The sequence below is a fragment of the Mesocricetus auratus genome, unplaced genomic scaffold (assembly GCF_017639785.1).
Source record: "Mesocricetus auratus isolate SY011 unplaced genomic scaffold, BCM_Maur_2.0 Super-Scaffold_100707, whole genome shotgun sequence".
Classification (NCBI taxonomy): domain Eukaryota; kingdom Metazoa; phylum Chordata; class Mammalia; order Rodentia; family Cricetidae; genus Mesocricetus; species Mesocricetus auratus.
Genome location: NW_024429269.1, coordinates 11,142,628 through 11,160,465, shown reverse-complemented (window position 1 = coordinate 11,160,465; position 17,838 = coordinate 11,142,628). Strand labels below are relative to the sequence as shown.

The 17,838-nt window shown below is 46.9% G+C and overlaps 1 protein-coding gene and 2 long non-coding RNA genes across 3 annotated transcripts; 1 reads left to right on the top strand and 2 right to left on the bottom strand.

The window, feature by feature from the left end:
• Nucleotides 1-214: 214 nt before the first annotated feature.
• Nucleotides 215-5,905, bottom strand: Gjb2 (gap junction protein beta 2). Its single transcript, XM_005075308.4, has 2 exons — nucleotides 5,646-5,905; nucleotides 215-2,366 (listed from the first exon to the last, which is right to left on the bottom strand). The coding sequence occupies exon 2, from the start codon at nucleotides 2,342-2,344 to the stop codon at nucleotides 1,664-1,666; it is 681 nt and encodes a 226-aa protein (XP_005075365.1). The 5' UTR covers nucleotides 2,345-2,366; nucleotides 5,646-5,905; the 3' UTR covers nucleotides 215-1,663.
• A 2,208-nt stretch (nucleotides 5,906-8,113) lies between these two features.
• Nucleotides 8,114-13,777, top strand: LOC110341858. The gene is made up of 3 exons (XR_002383863.2): nucleotides 8,114-8,392; nucleotides 12,507-12,600; nucleotides 13,144-13,777. It is a non-coding gene; the product is annotated as an uncharacterized LOC110341858 (long non-coding RNA).
• Nucleotides 13,778-13,868: 91 nt separating this feature from the next.
• Nucleotides 13,869-16,970, bottom strand: LOC121137877. The gene is made up of 2 exons (XR_005875148.1): nucleotides 16,834-16,970; nucleotides 13,869-14,872 (listed from the first exon to the last, which is right to left on the bottom strand). It is a non-coding gene; the product is annotated as an uncharacterized LOC121137877 (long non-coding RNA).
• Nucleotides 16,971-17,838: the final 868 nt, after the last annotated feature.

Genomic DNA, 17,838 nt, shown 5'->3' with positions numbered 1-17,838 from the left:
TACACAAATTACTATAGCTGAGCGTAGTGGTGTGCACTTTTAATCTCAGCACTTGGGAGGCAGGGGCGGGTAGATCTTTGTGAGCTCTAGGCCAGCCAGGGTGACATAGTGAGACCTAGTCTCAAAGACAAAACAAAGAAAAACAAAAATAAAACAAAAAAGACTTATTATTGACTGAGTTAAAATTTGGTATTCTATTAAAAACCTTATTTAATTTTAAAGTATACAAAATAATCACTTTTTAATAAATGATATTTAAGAGTTTACAAAATTATTTTAGTGACAAGCATGAAACCATAACTCTTATTTATTGTTACAAAATAGCTTCCCAATGCTATTCTTGACAATAAGAAGTGTCCTCTGTTGGAGTTGCTGAGTGCCATCTTGTGGGAAACACATTAAGCATAACGACAATGCTAAGGTTCAACTTGCCCTAGAAGAATTACATAGTGATCTAAACTCTAGTTTCTGTTTTTCCAAATATCCATATTCCTGTTTCCAGTTAAGAAAGCCAGTGCTGAAGAGGGAAGCAAGCAGGCTTTCATAATACAAAAACTCAGGTTTAATCAACAGAATTTAGAGTCTAGAAGTTCCATTGGTTCTTTGAAAATAGTTAACCCCCTGCCTCCACCCCTTTTGGTTTCTGCACCATTAAGTTGTATTATGGCAGTGAAATTCCCAAACGAACTCATGAAGTCAATGTCCTCTGATGCTGGTGGCCACATCCCACAGCTACAGAGTAGGCAAATGTCAGGAGGGAGGGAGAGGCTGGGTTAGGCTCATAGCAGGTGGCAGCAGTTGGCATATCCTCCTATCTGTCTCTTATGCCAAATGACACTTGAGTTTTTTAATTGAGGCTTCTTCTGGTCAGAAGCCAGCAATAAAAGCTTCCAGTCTGTCTCATTTGAGACAGGTTGTAATGTTGACGGACTGTATTCAACACACCGATGATGAATACATAGGTGACCTCTCAGCCACACTGCAGATTTCTAATAACCAAAAGGCCAGTGCTTTAAAGACCCTATGAGATCTGGTTACACACCATGTTCATACCCCAAACTGAACCTTTGAAATCGGAGGAATGTAAAATGGTGTCCAGATCATTTTGAGAAGAAAAGAACCTATCTTATCTTAAGGCTTTCATTAAAAAAAAGAAGTATGCATTGCTTGAAGCATTAAATACCTTTGTCCATTATTGCAGACTTAGACTATCAAAGCAAATAGCAGAATGGAGATTCTTTACCTTTAACTGGGGGCATCTTGGGGAAGGGTGCCCTGAGGGATGCACAGTGAACTTTCTGGGCACCTTCCTCAGGCCTAGGCTCATCTCTCCTGTCCTCAGAGAAAGAGAAACAATGTGAGATCCTTTGTTTAAACTGTGAATGTATCCTACAAGAATAGTCGCTACCAGCACGGGGTCTCAGTGGAACTGACTTTAGAACCCATTAATACAGGCATAGAATTGGGCCTTTGTTTGGGAGCCTTGGGGGAAGGGAGTCCCATGAAGGCCTCTGGAGTTTCATGTGAGGCCTGCAGGGACTTCGATTGGTGGCATTTAAGATGGGACTATCTGCCTTGGGAAATGTTGGTAGCTAAGCTTTGACAGCTAAGGACAGGCTACCTCATCCTTCCTCAATCTTTGCTCTAGGAGCCAGGCAATGCATTACACTGGTCTTTTTGACTTTCCTGAACAAAATCTAATGAACAAATAGCACAATTCTGTGATATTTAGCAGGATGCAAATTGCAGATACGGCAATCATGAACACTGTGAAGACAGTCTTTTCTGTGGGCCTGGAAATGAAGCAGTCCACCGTATTAGGACAAGGCCAAGCATTGCATTTCACCAGACGCTGCATGAAGAAGCCATTGTACATGATGTAAAAGACATACATGAAGACAGCTTCGAAGATGACCCGGAAGAAGATGCTGGTGGTGTAGGTCCACCACAGGGAACCTTCAATACGGACCTTCTGGGTTTTGATCTCTTCGATGTCCTTAAACTCATTCTTTATCTCTCCCTTCATGAACTTGCGCTTCTTTTCATGTCTCCTGTAGGCCACATGCATGGCCACCAGGAGGGCTGGCGTGGACACGAAGATGAGCTGCAGGGCCCAGAGCCGGATGTGAGAGATGGGGAAGTAGTGGTCGTAGCACACATTCTTACATCCCGGCTGGAGAGTGTTGCACACAAAGTCGGCTTGCTCATCTCCCCACACCTCTTTTGCAGCCACCACGAGGATCATGATGCGGAAAATGAACAGCACAGTGAGCCATATTTTCCCGATGCTGGTGGAGTGTTTGTTGACACCCCCGAGGATAGTCTGTAGCGTGCCCCAATCCATCCTGTCCTCTGGGCGGGTGGCACTAGAAACGAAAAAGGAACACAAGACAGGAATCACTCACTGGTCTGGCCAGAATCCAAGTCCTAGCTCTGTTCTGGATACAGTCTCCTCCAGGATGCTGACAATACAACCTACTTTGCCCTAGGATTGAGTGTGTAGTTCCCAAACCATCTCCAACATGTTTCTGTGTGTTTTGTTTGTGTTTTGTTCACTTGAGTGATTCACCTAGTCTTTAGCACATAATAAAGATGGGGCCACAAGGGTAGACCAAACAAAGTACTGACTAGTCTAAAGGCAAAACCGAGTACTGGCTAAGCCCACCTCGCCTGTTTTCATTTCCATACAGATCACTCAGCAGGCTGTGTTGGCAGCACCAAGCTTTGCAGTATATCACAGTGACAGACACAGCTGCCCAGTTCAGATGACAGAATTTGTGAAATTCCACATGACCCAGTGCCAATTCCCTGCAGTCTCCAGGCTGATGCTGTTTCTTTAAAATATTTTAATACACATGGGCTTGGGAGGCAAGTCATTACTAAAGGTTACATTTACATTCAAGATTCCTCATTTTAACTTTTCACTATAAGCCTTGCTTCCATCTTCTGTGTGAGAGGAGTAGGGTGGAAAAAAAAGTCTCTGCACTTAGGTTTTTACGTGTAGACTGGTCACTCCATTGTCAGGTTGGGACTGTTTGGTTAATGCTCTGCATCTGTTTTGATATGCGTGGCAAGTGAGCTTTGCTACTGTGGACTATGGCTTTAACTTTGACAATGATTCTAAACTAAATATATTATGAAAAAATGGTAGGAGAATTAGCTCAGTGGTTCCCCAGCTACTGGTCCAAGGAACTCACCATCCATGTAGGAAGAAAACTGCCTTGGCGGACACGGTGAGTACTGACCGTGCCCTGGATGATCTTCCATTTCGTCCCAGGGAAGGAGCTGTCCTCACTGATTCATAGCTACACCCTGTCTGTCACAATCACCCCCTCTCTGACAAGATCCCACCCTCATGAGTCACTTGCTTTCCACCCCTTCCTCGCTGAAATGAATCCTCCTGCTCGTACTTAAAATCATCCTGCCCTCCTGTTGTAGGCAAGTCTCAGCCTGTTTCCCGTGGACTAAACCGGCTCAGGGTGAAAGTCCCTCCTTGCCCATGGTGACTGCTGCAGAACACCAAGGTCTTGGCGGGACCCACTCAACTGGGCCACGGGAAGCTGACAGACACTGGTGAGACATCAAGTCCTGTTAAGCTTGGAAATGGAATCTCCTCAGGAAGAAAGAGTGGCAGAGCAGGTTCAGCCCTGACCCATTTCTACCTGGACTGTTCCCTGGAGGAGCTGGGTGTCCTGAACCGCCTCACAGCTCCATGTAGTCTGCCCCCAACAAGCAAAGCATTGAAAGCAACAGTGTTCCAAGTTTAACAAAGCAATCAGATTGGATTAGACCTTCTGCTCTTCATGCCCACTCTGAGTGGAGATCAGAATACTGACTGAAATAAACATCTACGCACCTGACCCAAAACAGAGCTAGAGGGTGAGTGGGACATGGCCCTCGCCTGCCTATAGCATCCACAGACTAGTCCGATTATTGTCAATAGAGAAAAATAAACTTGTGAATAAAATCTTCACTTGTCTATAAAAACGGCTTTGTTGCGTTTGCTATGTTACCCAGGTTGACTTTTAACTCCATGCAGCTGGGGGTATACGCATCTATAATCTCAGAACTCTGGAGGCCGAGGCAACAGGATGTTGCTAACTCAGCAAAACTTGGGCCGCAGAGGGAGACCTTGGCTCAACAAACAAACAAACAAAAACAGAGATCACCGAAAGAGAGAAAAACAAAGCAAAAACCAAACCAAATAAAAACGCAACAAAAACAGCAGAAAAGGTTGGCAGGACTGAACAAACAAGACCAGGAAAAAACACCGAGAGGAAACCGAGTCTCTGGGTCATTGGTGTGGACCCTGACACATCTGGTTGCAGCTGCCTGTCTTAGCGGCCTTTCCAAGATGAGTGAGAGGTTAAAATTTGACCTCACATGGGGCTTGCAGTACTAAGCCAGAGGAGTGAAATCGTCAATATTCAACTGTGGTGTAGGAGGTGATCTCCCAGTCTCTGACAGGAAGGTCACAGGCAGGTCTTTACCTGGCCTGGGTCACCTGCAGATTGCCTGGAGTGCTGCCAGAGTATGAGGGACTGTCAATCATTAGCTCCCAAAAGGAAGGGAGCTTCTCATCATTATTATTACTACTGTTATTATTATCACACACACATATATGAATATGAGGCCTTATTTTTCTTGAAGGGTACTTCGCGGAGCTGGCACACACCTCCAGATGCTGTGCCCACCTCACCCTTCTCACGACTGTGACTAACTTAGCCCATAGTTTCCAAAGGACTCCGGGTAAATGGAGGCCGGGCTGTGCCAGGCTTCTCAGGACAGTCCCAGGGACCTGGGCCATTCGTCCCATTTAGGCTTTGCGCCCTTCCAGTGAGGCAGCCCCGAGGGGCTGATGCAAGAGTCCAGTGGACACGTTTCTCAGCAGCACACCATCTGTGAGCCTGGGTCTGGACGCTTCCCTTCCAGCTGCAGAGCCCCACCTGAACTCAAACCCTTAAAAAGCGCTCAAGGAAAACGAAAAGCGATCAAAATCAAAACACTCACGTGCAGGCTGGGGTCCCCTAGCTAGCGGGAGCGCCTACCGACGCGCGCGCACTTTGGGCGGTCGGCCGCGTCACCCCAGTGCTTCAGGTGGTAAAGGTCAGTGTCTTCCCACGGAGGCCTCCCGCTTAAACAAACGAAATCGAGTTTTCCTGCTAAGCTTTCGGTTAGTTAAAAACTTTCAATGGCGGCAGACAATGCAGCCAGGAGGCCTCGAGGAAATTCTAGCAAAGAAACACTGGCGACAGGTCGCAGTTGCGCGCGGAACGGCCTGGCCCCCACGTCCCTCCCCGCCCCGCGCGGTGCGGGACCTTCCCGCTCAGGCTGTGCAGAAGCCCCTTGCCCTGTGTGCAGCAGTGATCGCTGCCGGAGCAGCCGGGTCCAATCCCCAGCCCGGCCAGCCGCTCCATGCGCAGAAACCCGTTCGCGGCTCGGGTCCCTCTCCGCGGGTGGCGGTGGCCCCCGGGGACCGCGCAGAGCGATCGGACTTCGGTTTCCCAGGACCGTGGCGGCCCGCACCCCACCTCCCACTTCACGAGTCCCTGCTGGCGAGGCTTGCGCTCCAGACGCCGCGGGGCGTCGCGACCAGGCGCGGGCCACGCCGCTGTGACTCGGGGGGCGCGGATCGGCTGTCGCACCTGCGTTCCGAGGAGCGCGCGGCGCTGGGTGGCGAGAAGCCTGGAAGGAAGGAGCAGGTCTGAGTGAGTAGTGGGGCGGGTCCCTGCTTGGTCCGAAGTGGGTCTCGGACCGGTCCTGGGTTGGTCCAGAGTGTGTCGCGGGCTGATCCGGAGCTGGTCGCCGCTGGTCCCGGCAGAGGCTGCGCTCTGTAGGCGGGAGCGCCGCCGACTGGCTGCGAGTTGGGCGAGCCGAGCGCTCAGAGCGCTGCGATCTTGGACACCTGTCGGCCGTGGCGCCTTTTAACCGCACCCCTCACCCCGCCTCTCTCACCCCGGAGCGATTGAGAAAGTTGCGGAGGAGGCGGCTCCGAGCTGCCCGCCGCCCCCAGCGCTGTGGGCGGGGCTCTCCGGGCACCCAGAGCCTACGGGGCCCTCGAGACGCAGGCTCTCTTTGAGCCCCTGCTCCAACCCCAGCCTCCCTCCCCTGATCCTAGCGCCCCAGACTTTCCCAGTGTCGTGTCCTGTGCGCAGCCTGAACCAAGTCTGCAGACTCCGCGTCACCACCCAGAACCTACGTCGCAAAGCTCCAAATCCCATCTCCTGGCTTTTGGGGGAGTGGGTGATGTTGAAAGAGAGTTGATGATGTTACTACTCTCACTAGTGGAAGCCTGGTATTGCATTCGAGGCTTGGCTGGACATGAAATTCTTTGTGTAGGCCCGCAGCTTCCAAGTGGCTCACGAGGCTCCTCTCCCATAGGGGACCCGCAGCGCAACGATCCAGGGCATCTGGAATTTGGATTCAAGGCAGACTAACAGGGAGCACCATCAGGGCTGGCCAAATTCTGGCTTCTATTTGCCTGAATTCCTGATTCAATTCGGTCACTTTGAACAGTGTGCCAGTGGCTAGGCCAGGGGGCGGTGTTGAGATGTATCTCCAGGGATAGCCTGGAAGTCCCACCCTGGCCTGGAAGTGGACGTGTTACAGCCTCTAGAGGGTCCTGTGATTGTGCCTGACTCTCTGTGTTTTCTTTTCCACAATTGAGATCATTGCAAGGAAGGGGCGCTCAGAGTCTGCAGGAAAGAAAGAGGCCGGCAAGCCGGTCGACAGTCTTGAAGTTCAGGTTGCTGGGAAGACCCTGGGCAGCCTGTGTCTACAGTTCTGGATGTGTATTTCGAGGTCTGTGTTCACACTGCTCGACTAGCTGGGTACTTCTGAGGGGCAAATGACACGAAGTGGATAGTCACAAAGCATTCGGAGAAGAAATTAAAATATCAAGAGCAGGCTGTGCTCGGGTACACCTAGGTCTACCTGCTTCACCCTCCTCAGTTACCCGAGACCTGAGTCCGAGCAGCCAGGTTTGGGGTGCAAGCCTCACGTACTCACAGTTTCCTCAGATCAGTTTTACGTGAAGTAAAGAGGTAGTGATTCATTCTAAAGAGGCCCATGTGGTCTAAGGGATGGCTTTCAGTGATGGCAACCATAGCCGAAGGTGCACGCTTTTCTTGCAAGGCTGTCACATTGCTGCCGGCAGACCTGGCTGCCCTCGAGGGGCAGAGGAGGGGTTTGGGCTGAGGCTGCTACTACCCCCTTCTTTCTAACTGTGTCTTAACCCAATAGGGAGTGTCTGTAATGGAGGAACAAAACCCCAGGAGCCCCACATCCTCAGACTGCCTTCCTGAGAGGCACTGCTTCAGCACCAGAAGAATGACTGGCCGAGCCAGCTGGGGTGGTGCAGCTCCCTTTGCCTGAGCACATCTAGACACGAAGCCAAGGTGGTGAGGTAGAAGGATGTCTGTCTCCTTACTTTCTCGTGAGTAGTATGGTTTTCAGTCCAGTGGAGCACACGTTTGTTCAGTGACAATGAGAGAAGATTTTAGAATCATTGTAGGAAGTTGGCTGGTAAAAAAAAAAAAGAAAGATATGTTGGAGATGAAAGTTGGTTCACTTTTCCCATTGAGCAGTTTCACCTGAGGTTTTTAGTGCCCATGTTATGATTATAGTTTCAACGTCTAGTTCCCACCTTGCTCCTACAGATGTGCATAGTGGCTGTGTGCTGGCTGATTGTCAGATTGTCACAGCCACTGGGAATACTAGGATTCATCTCCTCTAAAGTCTCCACCGAGAGCTCAGTTCTCGATTTTCTTCTGTTTCATGCAGTTGCTCTTGTTTCTTGTGTTATGCTTCCTTCGCAATTAGCCCAGAAACTCCTCTAGGGCAGGAAATGCTAAATTTATTCCTGTCTGTGTATACTTTGGTGAGGGTGTGGGGGGAGAGTAGGGGAGAGGAGAAGAGAGGAGAGGCTGGAAAAGAGTTGGGAATGGTTTGACTGAGATTATCTCGGAATGAAGCTAGGTGTGCATCCAATTAACAAATTATAAAAAAGAATTTGAGTACCCCCCATTGCAAGCATTGCTTTGATAAAGTGAGAGTTGGAAATAAACCCTACTCTTCTCACCCTGCTTCCCATGTTTCCATGTTTCAGAGTACGGGCCCAGGAGAAGCTCAGCTCCAGTAACACGGCGGAGTGGGAGCTCGCCGACCATTCTCTCATTCATGTGGACAAACTAACCACACAGAGAACAGTTGTTTGACTTGGCCTTAAGCAAAGTCCCGTGACATCTTCTAGGCTGGTCTTGAGCGAAGGCCATAGCAAAGCTGGACAGCGGTGAGGGTGAGGAGGGGCCGTGAAGTAGCTATGGATGACCGACCAGCGAGGAACTCTGAGCACTGCACCTTGTGACGTCCACTCGTCCACGTGCCAGGACAGGTGATGAGGCTTTTGTGTCTGGTTAGCACTGGGAGCCCGAGCCCTATCTGGTTATCACTCAGCTGAACTTTCTTGATGATGCTGAAGGGGGACGAGGCTAATGCTTAGGCTACTCAGTATTTTAATTTGATAGTTTTTTAAAAATAAACTCAAAAGAACTCCCCACTGTGCAAGAAATTAGTGCAAGATAAGTTGTACAGCTTGCCATTTTGATGAATGACTGCTTTCTGGCTCTCTCCTGGGGCAGTATCTTGAATCCTGGGAAGGATGTTCTGAACACACACACACACACACACACACACACACACACACACACACACACACACACACACACGTCTCACATTTCTGACTCACAAATCAAATGCAGGCGATGACAGAGAATGTTTCAGAACAAGAAAAGGCTTGTGAGTGTCTGGAGTCCCTGTGTCGCTACTTGACAAGTTTTCAGGCAAGCTGGGCCCATTGGTCGCCTCTGGGAGAGACATCAGTCCTCTGTGCTGCATTCTCCTGAGTTTGCTATTCTAACACTAGTCCTAAGATATGATTAGCAAACCATAGTCAGCTCTTCCCAAAAGAACCAAGGGGCCTCTGGCTTCCCTGGATAGCTAATAACGACTTATATTTGATAATGTCATGTCATGGCAGGAGTGGTTCTTCTGGCCCCGGCCAGTCTGTGTGGGTGATTATTATACGGGATACGCTTTCACTACGATGTCTGTTGTTGTTATTTTGTTGGGTTTGAGTCAGCTTCTCTAGCCTAGGCTGGGCTTGAACTCCCTGTCAGCTAAGGATGATGTGACTTGACGCTTTGGCCTCTTCATCCTCAGTGCCAGCATCACAGGCCTGTACCTTCACATCGGCTTCTTTATTCACTTCAGAGTCGCACCACTCCTATGCTTTCTAAAACTAACTAATCTGAAATCATCAAGGAAGAAAAAGCCAGTTGGTATATTCAGAGTAAAAAATAAAAAGCATTTCAGGCTTTCAACGATTTAACCTCCTCCAAATGAAAGGCATTTAAACCTCCAACTTTAAGCAGTGGGAGCCTGCTGTAAGTGGTTCTGTTTTCTTTGTTTTTAAATTTTTGGCTCAGATGTTCTGGTGAAATCGAGATAGCTGTGTCTCAGCTGCAAGACTGTGGCGGAAGAGGCCTCAGCGTCATGACTGGACGAGCATGGACTCTTACTCGAGGACCCCCAACCCCCCGCTGTGGCTCGTTTGTGATTAATTGAGCAAACCGTGGAAGAATGTCAAAGATCCTTTCAAACATAAGCACACACATATTACCCTGAAAAGCAACAGCCATAACTACCTTTGCTGGCTAGTATGAAGCCTTCCTTTCTGCTGAGTAGAAATGTAAATTCTGTGTGTTACAGTGGCTAGTGAGCATGGAAGGTCCATATCACCCACAGAGGAGTCAACGGGATTCCTGTATTCGAATTTGTGTGACAACAGTTTTGTGTCCTACAGTATTTTGAATTGTTTTTGGAACAATCTGGGGAAGGGGGCCTCATGTGCTATTGTAGCACAAAATTATAGTCAGGGTTGATAATGGATTATTGATTCTTGGTTGTATTATATTGGATAGACAATCACAATTCTGTGTGAAACACTCATCTGTCGTGTTCTAGGTTTATGGGTTTGTTTCCTGGGATTAGGTTTTTGCTCCCAAGGTCTCACTTCTGTTGTGTTCTGCAACCGGCAAATCCCTTTTTCGAGGACTGTATCTGAAATATTTGGCTTGAGAATTCAGAATAGAGCTTATATATGTGGTAACTATTCATTTAAACTTCTCCTTAAACTGAGAGACAGTTCCAGTTTGGGAGAAATGTTCTTAAAAGAAAAGGGGAAAATGATTCTCAGAGCGAGAGTAAGGAATGAAACACAAGTGCTTGTAATACCCAGAAGGCACAGTAGATGGCACTAAGAAGACTCACTCGGAAGCCCTGTACAGGGAGACCGTATGCCGTTTTTCTAGTCTGGTGTTGCTGGTCCTGATCTCATGAGTAGGCAGGGAAATAAATAATTTTTTTCCTACTCCCTTCTTTTCTCTCTCCCTTTCTCTCTTCTTCCTTATGCAGACATGAAACAATAAAAAAGAGAGTATCAGAATGCATTGTTCTTAACAAGGGTGAGTAAGCCTTTGTGAGATGTCTGCACACACAGACTCCCAGATCCCATGTACGGTGCATTTCTTACTGTCAGTTTCTGTCACAAGCAAGCGTGGAAAGCCACTGTTCTGTTCCATTTCCAGGGAGACAAGACATATCATAGTAGCTGCAGATGAAAAGGGCTTATAACACAGAGGAGAGACCTAGAGGCTCCAAATGTCACTGCCCACCTCGGCTGTACCTTAAGTTCACAACTGACAGTCCCTGACAGGCCCCTAACTGGCAAGATGTGCTTCAGGTGGGCAACTTAAGGACTTTCTTCAGGTTGGAAAAGGACATCTAGTCTACCATAGACCTCTTTCCCCAGGACTCCCTATTCTGAGTCGAGAAACAAGGGCAACTTTGGCTATGTCTTTCTCCCCCTACCCCACCCATTTATTTTAATTTTTTTGAAACAAGATCGGCCTGGAGCTTGCTATGTAGACCAGGCTGGCCTAAAACTAGCAGAGATCCGCCTGCCTCTGCCTTCCCATGCTGAGAGTAAAGGAGGTGTCACCATACCCAGCCTTTAGGTCTTTTACTAAATAAAAGTTTGCCTTAAAAGGAGTATAAGTATCACTTTTGATAAATAGCACAGTCACCACCTGTTATATAGTGGATTTACGTATGTAAAGAACTTACATGGGTCAGCTGATTCTGTGGGTTTCCCCATCGTGGTCCTGACTCTTTTGTTCATATTATCGCTCCTCCCTCACTTCGATTGTGCTCCAGGAGCTTGGTCCATTGATTAATTGTAGATTTCTGCATCTGCTTCCATCTGTTTCTGGAAGAGGGTTCTAGTTTCTCTGGGGTTGTGGACTGTAGGCTGGATATCTTTTGCTTTATGTCTGGTATCCACTTATGAGTGAGTACATACTATATTTGTCTTCCTGGTTTTGGGTCTCTCAGTGTAGCCCTGGATGTTCGGAAACGCTCTATGTAGACCAGGCTGGCCTAGAACTCACAGAAATTTTCTTGTCTTTTGCTGGGATTAAAGGTGTGCACCAGCGTGATGGACCTCTGCTAGGCTTTGGAAAGAAATTTTTGCACTTATGATTTATCAGAGGAAACAATTGCAGGTGTAACATGTGAAGTGAGACACACACACACACACACACACACACACACACGCATACATGCATGCACACATGTGCGTGAAGGAATTCCTGAGTGTAAACTGATACAGGTTAGTGTGCTTTTCATTTATGCAAGGTTGGGAATTCCTATGGGTGCAGATGCTTCATGCTTACTTCACAGCAGAAGTCCTCGGAGAAAGTTTCTTCCTTCTTGCTTGATTTCTTGCTTTTTGCCTAAGATAAGGCCTTGTTATGATATCCCAGACTACCTGGAACTCGCCACATACACCAGGCTGACCCTGAACTTACAGTGCCTCCCACCCCAGCTTCTGCTTCCCAAATCCTGGAATAATAAGCATGTGTTACCCATCTAGCCCAAAAGACTACCCCTGATCCTTTCAACAGAAGTAGGAACAAAGTTAAGAATCCATGAGCTGGGCAGGGTGGATGGCTCTGTTGGCAGAGTGACTGTGAGAGTGTGAGGACCTGATTTGGGACCCACAGCACCCGTGAACACTGGTGGTGGCGGTGGACATCTGTAATTCCAATGCATGAGTGAGGGGAGAGGGTGGATCCTGGGAGCTCCTTGGCTAGCCAGTTTTATTGCTCTCCTTCCCTTCTCTTTCTGCTTCTGGGTACCCAAGAAGCCAGCTATTTTAATGCTCACCACCATGATGCTCTGTTAGCAATGCAGCCAGTGGATTAAAACCTCCCCAACTCCCTCCCTTCTCTGAGGACCCATGGCAGTTAATGGTTGGTGGAGAGGGAGAGACATTTTATTTGGTGGAGAAGCTACTGGTAACTTTCCTACATTTCTGTGACTAACCCTTATAACCGTATTCCTGTAAGTAACTCTAATGAAATTCATTTGTTCACTCATGTAAAAAGCAACAATGACAATAACAACGACAACAAAAACCTGAAAGTAGAAGGAAGACGAGCTGAGGAGAATCAGTGGGCATGACACAGGAACAAGAAGAAGGTAAGGCGTGTAAATGTTATCGAAATATACAATATACAAATATGAAAATCATACTTAATTACGTTGCTATGTATAACTTATGTATGCTGATAAAAACTTATAAAACCAACAAAAATAACTTTTCTGAAACCATGAGCCCCAAAAATCCTTTCCTCCCTCTGAGCTGTTCATCTCAGATATTTTGTCACAGTGACAGAAAACTGACCCACATGCAATCATGACTTCTTTTGGTTTTATAATCACACTGAAAAATAGAATTAGACAACTTCAATGTGCTTGAATTCCAGAACCATGTTAGAGCTGACTGCAAGATAAGCCTCAAGCAATATTTAGTCTGTCTTGACTGTTTCTAGTTCAAACACAGATGAGACCAAAGAAACAAAACACTCCCAGGGTATGTGTAGGAGGGAATATTGAACTTAGGCTAGGAGCCCAAGGGTCCTTGTTTGCATCAGGCTTCACTTATGAACTCACATTGTCACTTTGACTTAACATCAACTCAACCTTCATTTTGAAATCTGACTGCTCAGGTTCTCATTCTAGTATCTGGCAGAAAGAAAAGACTTGTGGTCACCAGAAACAAAAAGCAAAACACCCTGGAGATATTTTATATACGACATCCGTCATTTGGTGAAAGATTGTAAACTGTGTAAGAAAGTTGGAGAATGAAACCCACAATCAAGAGGAGAAACAGTCAATAGAAGCAGATCCGCAGGTCCATGGAAACTAAAAGGGTGGAAAAAAGGGTAATGTCAATCCAAGTCAAAGGGAAGCTGGAGTGCTGCATTGTTAAAGCAGCTCAGAGTAAGATGAGCAGAACTGAAAAGGTGTTGCAAACGGGCAAAGCAACATTTCATCAAGAAGACATCAATCCTGACTGTGCATTTACTTCATAGCAGAGTTGTAAAACACAAGAGGCAAAACTGAAAATACCAAAGGGAAAATGACAAAATCTGTATTCACAAACTAACAGAATTCATAGAAAATATTCACAAGATTAAGAACATAGAACATCTAAGCCCTATCAATAAGACGACCTCATTTATATTTGTGGAACATTATGGGTCCCACTCATAAACTTATCTATGCATAACCATATCCCACAAACTCCATCTATTCTCCCCCAAAATTCTGTATCATAAAACAAGTCTCAATAAATTATAAAGAAGGGAAACCACACAGATGTTAATAGAACCAAATTGGATAATTATGTGTCTGGAAGTTACCAAATATTTGGGGATGAAACAACACATGAATAAAAGAAATAATTAAATTTAAAGTATTTTATTTTTATCTTATTCTGTTTTAAGCCAAGATCTCACAGTGTTGCTCAGAGTAGCCTTGGTGTTGGAATCCTTTGCCTCACTCTACAGAGTAGCTGAGATTAATATTTAAGATGGATAAAAGCAACAACAAATAAAAAGTTTGGGGATGCACTTTAAGTAATGCAGAGAAAGAAAATGTTGCCCTATATGTATGTAGCTACAAAAGAAGATAGGTGATCATCCTCATTTGTACCTTAAGAAGTTTCCCACAAAGAACAAGTTAAACTCAGTGTTGGTATAGACAGGAAGATAAAGGTGTTTAAATCGAGGTCATAGAATCAAAAGGGGTATGTATTGACAGTGTAGGAAAGAAGTGAGAACGGATTTTTGATAATGGGTCAGGAGATAGTGGCGAGCACTAGGACTGGGAAGAAAATGTCTTTGGGCATTCTCCGGGTCACCCAGCAGGTTGCTTTCTGTGTCTGCCTGCCGGCCTCCCCAGGCCAGTACAATGGGATGTGATATTTCCCGCAAATGTGAACAGCACATTGGAAAGTCTTCTACCGGACAGCCAAGGTCTGCTGTCTACACCCTTTTCCACTCCCATCTCTTGTCAGGCTCTCTGGTCCTTCCTCATGCCAACTTGGAGCCCACCGGCAGCGTGGCCATCTGCATCGGCTCTTCAGGAGCTGAGGCTGTACACATCTTACATGTAGGGTGGATAATGCCTGGAGCAGCATCATGGTGGGCCCCTCAAGGAAAGAGCCCTTGGTATAAGGGGTGGGGAAGGTGACAGGACGTAAGAATCATGGTTAGAAGGAGGCACTGCTAGGCCAGCACTCTCCCCTGCCTCCGTCCTGGGAGAGGAGACTGACTGGAACGAGAGCCTTCTTTCAGATGATCGCACCACGGTGAGGCATGGAGCAAATGGGGACACTGGATTCTCTCCTGGTGATGAGTTTGGCTTCTGACCTCTTGTGGTACCAGAGGAGATAAGGGAGCACACTCTGAAAGAAAGAGAAAGAAGATAGTCCTAAAGACAATGCAAGCTTCTGGCAGGGAGGCCAGGAGGGCCAGGGCAGCAAAGGACACAGAATGGAGTAAGATAAATAGTCAAAGAGGGAGGAATCCAGGAGAGCTTAGCAGTCAGCAGTGCAGGCTTGCCCTGGAAGAGTGATGGCCCGGTGCAGGGTGTTTGAAAGAATGACTTACTCATCACTGTAAGTCTATCACCAGCCTAATGCTGGTGACCTTCTTGGTGACCCGGAGCCACTCCCAGCCCCTTCCCTGAAAGGAACAAGCTGTGAAAGATCAAACTAAGTTTTGAGTCCATTGGGCTATAAAGATCTGAATCACTTTATGGTGTTTCAACAGTTGTTTTTATCACCCTGTGGCTGAGGAGACACATTTCCAGAGTGAACATTTTAGGAAACAACTGCTTCATAGAACTTTTGGGAAATTGCAGGTGTCCAGATCTATTTAACACCAACATGAGGATGGCCCTAAGGAGCTGGAGCATTTCTCGGCTGTGAGAATTCTGATCAGTAGATCTGGGAACTTCTGGCCTGTGTCTGTGCTCATGTGACTCTTGTGATCTGGTGATTGGACTCAACAACACCTGCGTCCCCCACCTTAGTCACATGTTGACATCCTAACCATGTGAAGGCTCTTGAGGTGAGGTGGAAAGGAATTAGCATACTCTTAGGAGGGTGGGCTCTTTATGCCTACCCTATCCCTCACTCGAGGACACAGGTACAAATCACCAGGGACAGTTCCTCACCGGTGACTAGTGGAACTCTGTGGGTGCCTTATTGTGAACCACCTAGGTCTCCAACTGTGGGAAATAAATCTCCATTGTTTTTGAGTCTTGAAGTCTGTGGTATTCTATTAGAGTGTCCCCAAATCAGGTCAGCACAATTTTGATAGAGTTACCTTGGAGGACCCCTAAGACGACACGTAAAGTCATAAATCCCTGGTATGTGGGTGAGAAGTTGTGACATATTTTTAGCAAGGACTATCTCTGATATTTGGGCTGGCTCAAATACTAATGCTTTTGAGATATTTCCCTCTATAGGCCAGGAAGACCTTGAACCCACTATCATTCAGCCAGTGCTGAGCTTGCAGGCATGTGCTCCATACAGCCAGCTCAAATGCCAAGTCTTGACTAGTGGAACACCCCTCCCCTGTGACTATTCAGGGACTCCAGGAGCATCACTCATCCCCCCTAGGTTTCTCTTCCCCTCACTATGCAGCTCAATCCTGACACCCACACCTCAGCCTCCCAAGTGCTGGCATTACATGCCTGAGTCACGTGCTCAACTTTCCCCTTTCTGGGCATGGGATGTCCAGTGGACACTGGTGGCCAGTTGGAAGGGACTGTCTCTACTTTTTAAAGTTTTTTCCTTTATTGAAAATAGATTTTTTTCTCATATAATATATCCTGGTTATGGTTTCCTTTAACTCTATTCCTCCCAGCTCCTCCCCACCTCCCCGCCCATTTGGATTCACTCCCTTTCTGTTTCTCATTAGAAAACAAACAGACTTCCAAGGGATAACAAAATAAAGTATAATAAAATGAAACAAAAACTAACACACCAGAATAGGACAAAACAAACAGAAGGAAAAGAGCCCAAGGAATCCCATAAAAAACTCAAAACTGGAAGCCACAATATCTATGCAAAGAACCTGTAGGGTCAAAAGGAGAAGAATAAGTAAATATATAAGTAAAATAAGAAACAAAAAAGATTTTAAAAAATGAATTTTGAATAGGAGAGTAGTCTCTCAGGGGCACTCACAAGTAATACTTCAAACAGTTAAATAATTCCTTACAACATAGTGCTAAACAAAAATCAAAACACCAAGTAAACCCCAAGTCCATAAGTATACAAAAGTATTAGGAAAACTGAGCAAGGTTATTTTATTGCCTGTCTAATAAATCATATATAGACATAGTTTAGCTGACAAGCACCTCCATGTTTCTGAAGATGATGAATGACGGAGTCTGCTCCTGAAATATCATCTTTAAAGAGATTCTTGGCTGTCAAGTCCCAGTTTGCCCACTGATCTGCCCTCTGAATGGTTTCAAGGCATTCTTTTACAGCGCAAATCCCCCTCCCTTCCTATTAAGACAGCCTGAAAGGCCTTGGCCAGACCTGCTCTGTTTGTCAATCAGCACTCACCTAGTTCTCCTAGAGGGTAGGAGAAACCATGGCGACTGCGGCTTGGTGCTGGCAGAGGGAGGTTGTTTACTGGTCTTGAGTCTATGGCAAGGAAGCTAATGAACCTTCTTCCTTACCCAACAGCCAGCCACGCAGCTGGGAGGGAAAGCATTGGTATTCTAGGCACTGATCAATCCAGCACGTTTTTTCGGCTGCTCATTATGTGGAGAGCATGTTGGGGGACAAAGAGGAGGGTCCCTGAAGTAGCAGGGAGAGCCCCCAAATGCACACATAGCCTAGGAGTAGTGGGGTGGGGTGGACTGCCTATCTCCACAGGGCAGACTTTGAACTGGTCCAGAGGACAGGCTGAAAGGGGACATTCCAGGGACAGAGAGAAGTTTTGCAATGTCCAGAGACAAGGGTAAGTAGCTTGGGGGGGGGCAGCAGACACCGGAAGCTGGGGAACAATGGCTGTGGAGATACGAATGAGAGATCATCAGAGAGGATTGTGTTGAGGGTAGAGAGGCAGGAAAACCAGTGATCAGAACACCCATGGATGCAGACAGAAACACGAAAACCCCACAAACTCTTAATGAGCTAATTAGAAATAATCCCAGAAAAGCCTCTGTTTCTGGTGAAAGGGCCAGGGAAAGAGACTCCGAGTGTAATACAGCAGTTTTAGATACTGTGCCGGGACCAGTTACTCCAGCTAAGGCCAGAGGATCTGGGTGAGGCTGTAGCGGGGTGCTTGCTCCACCGAGGATGGACCAGGGAGCTCGAGCAGGAGCTGACTTTCATGCCACCTGGAGCCCAGG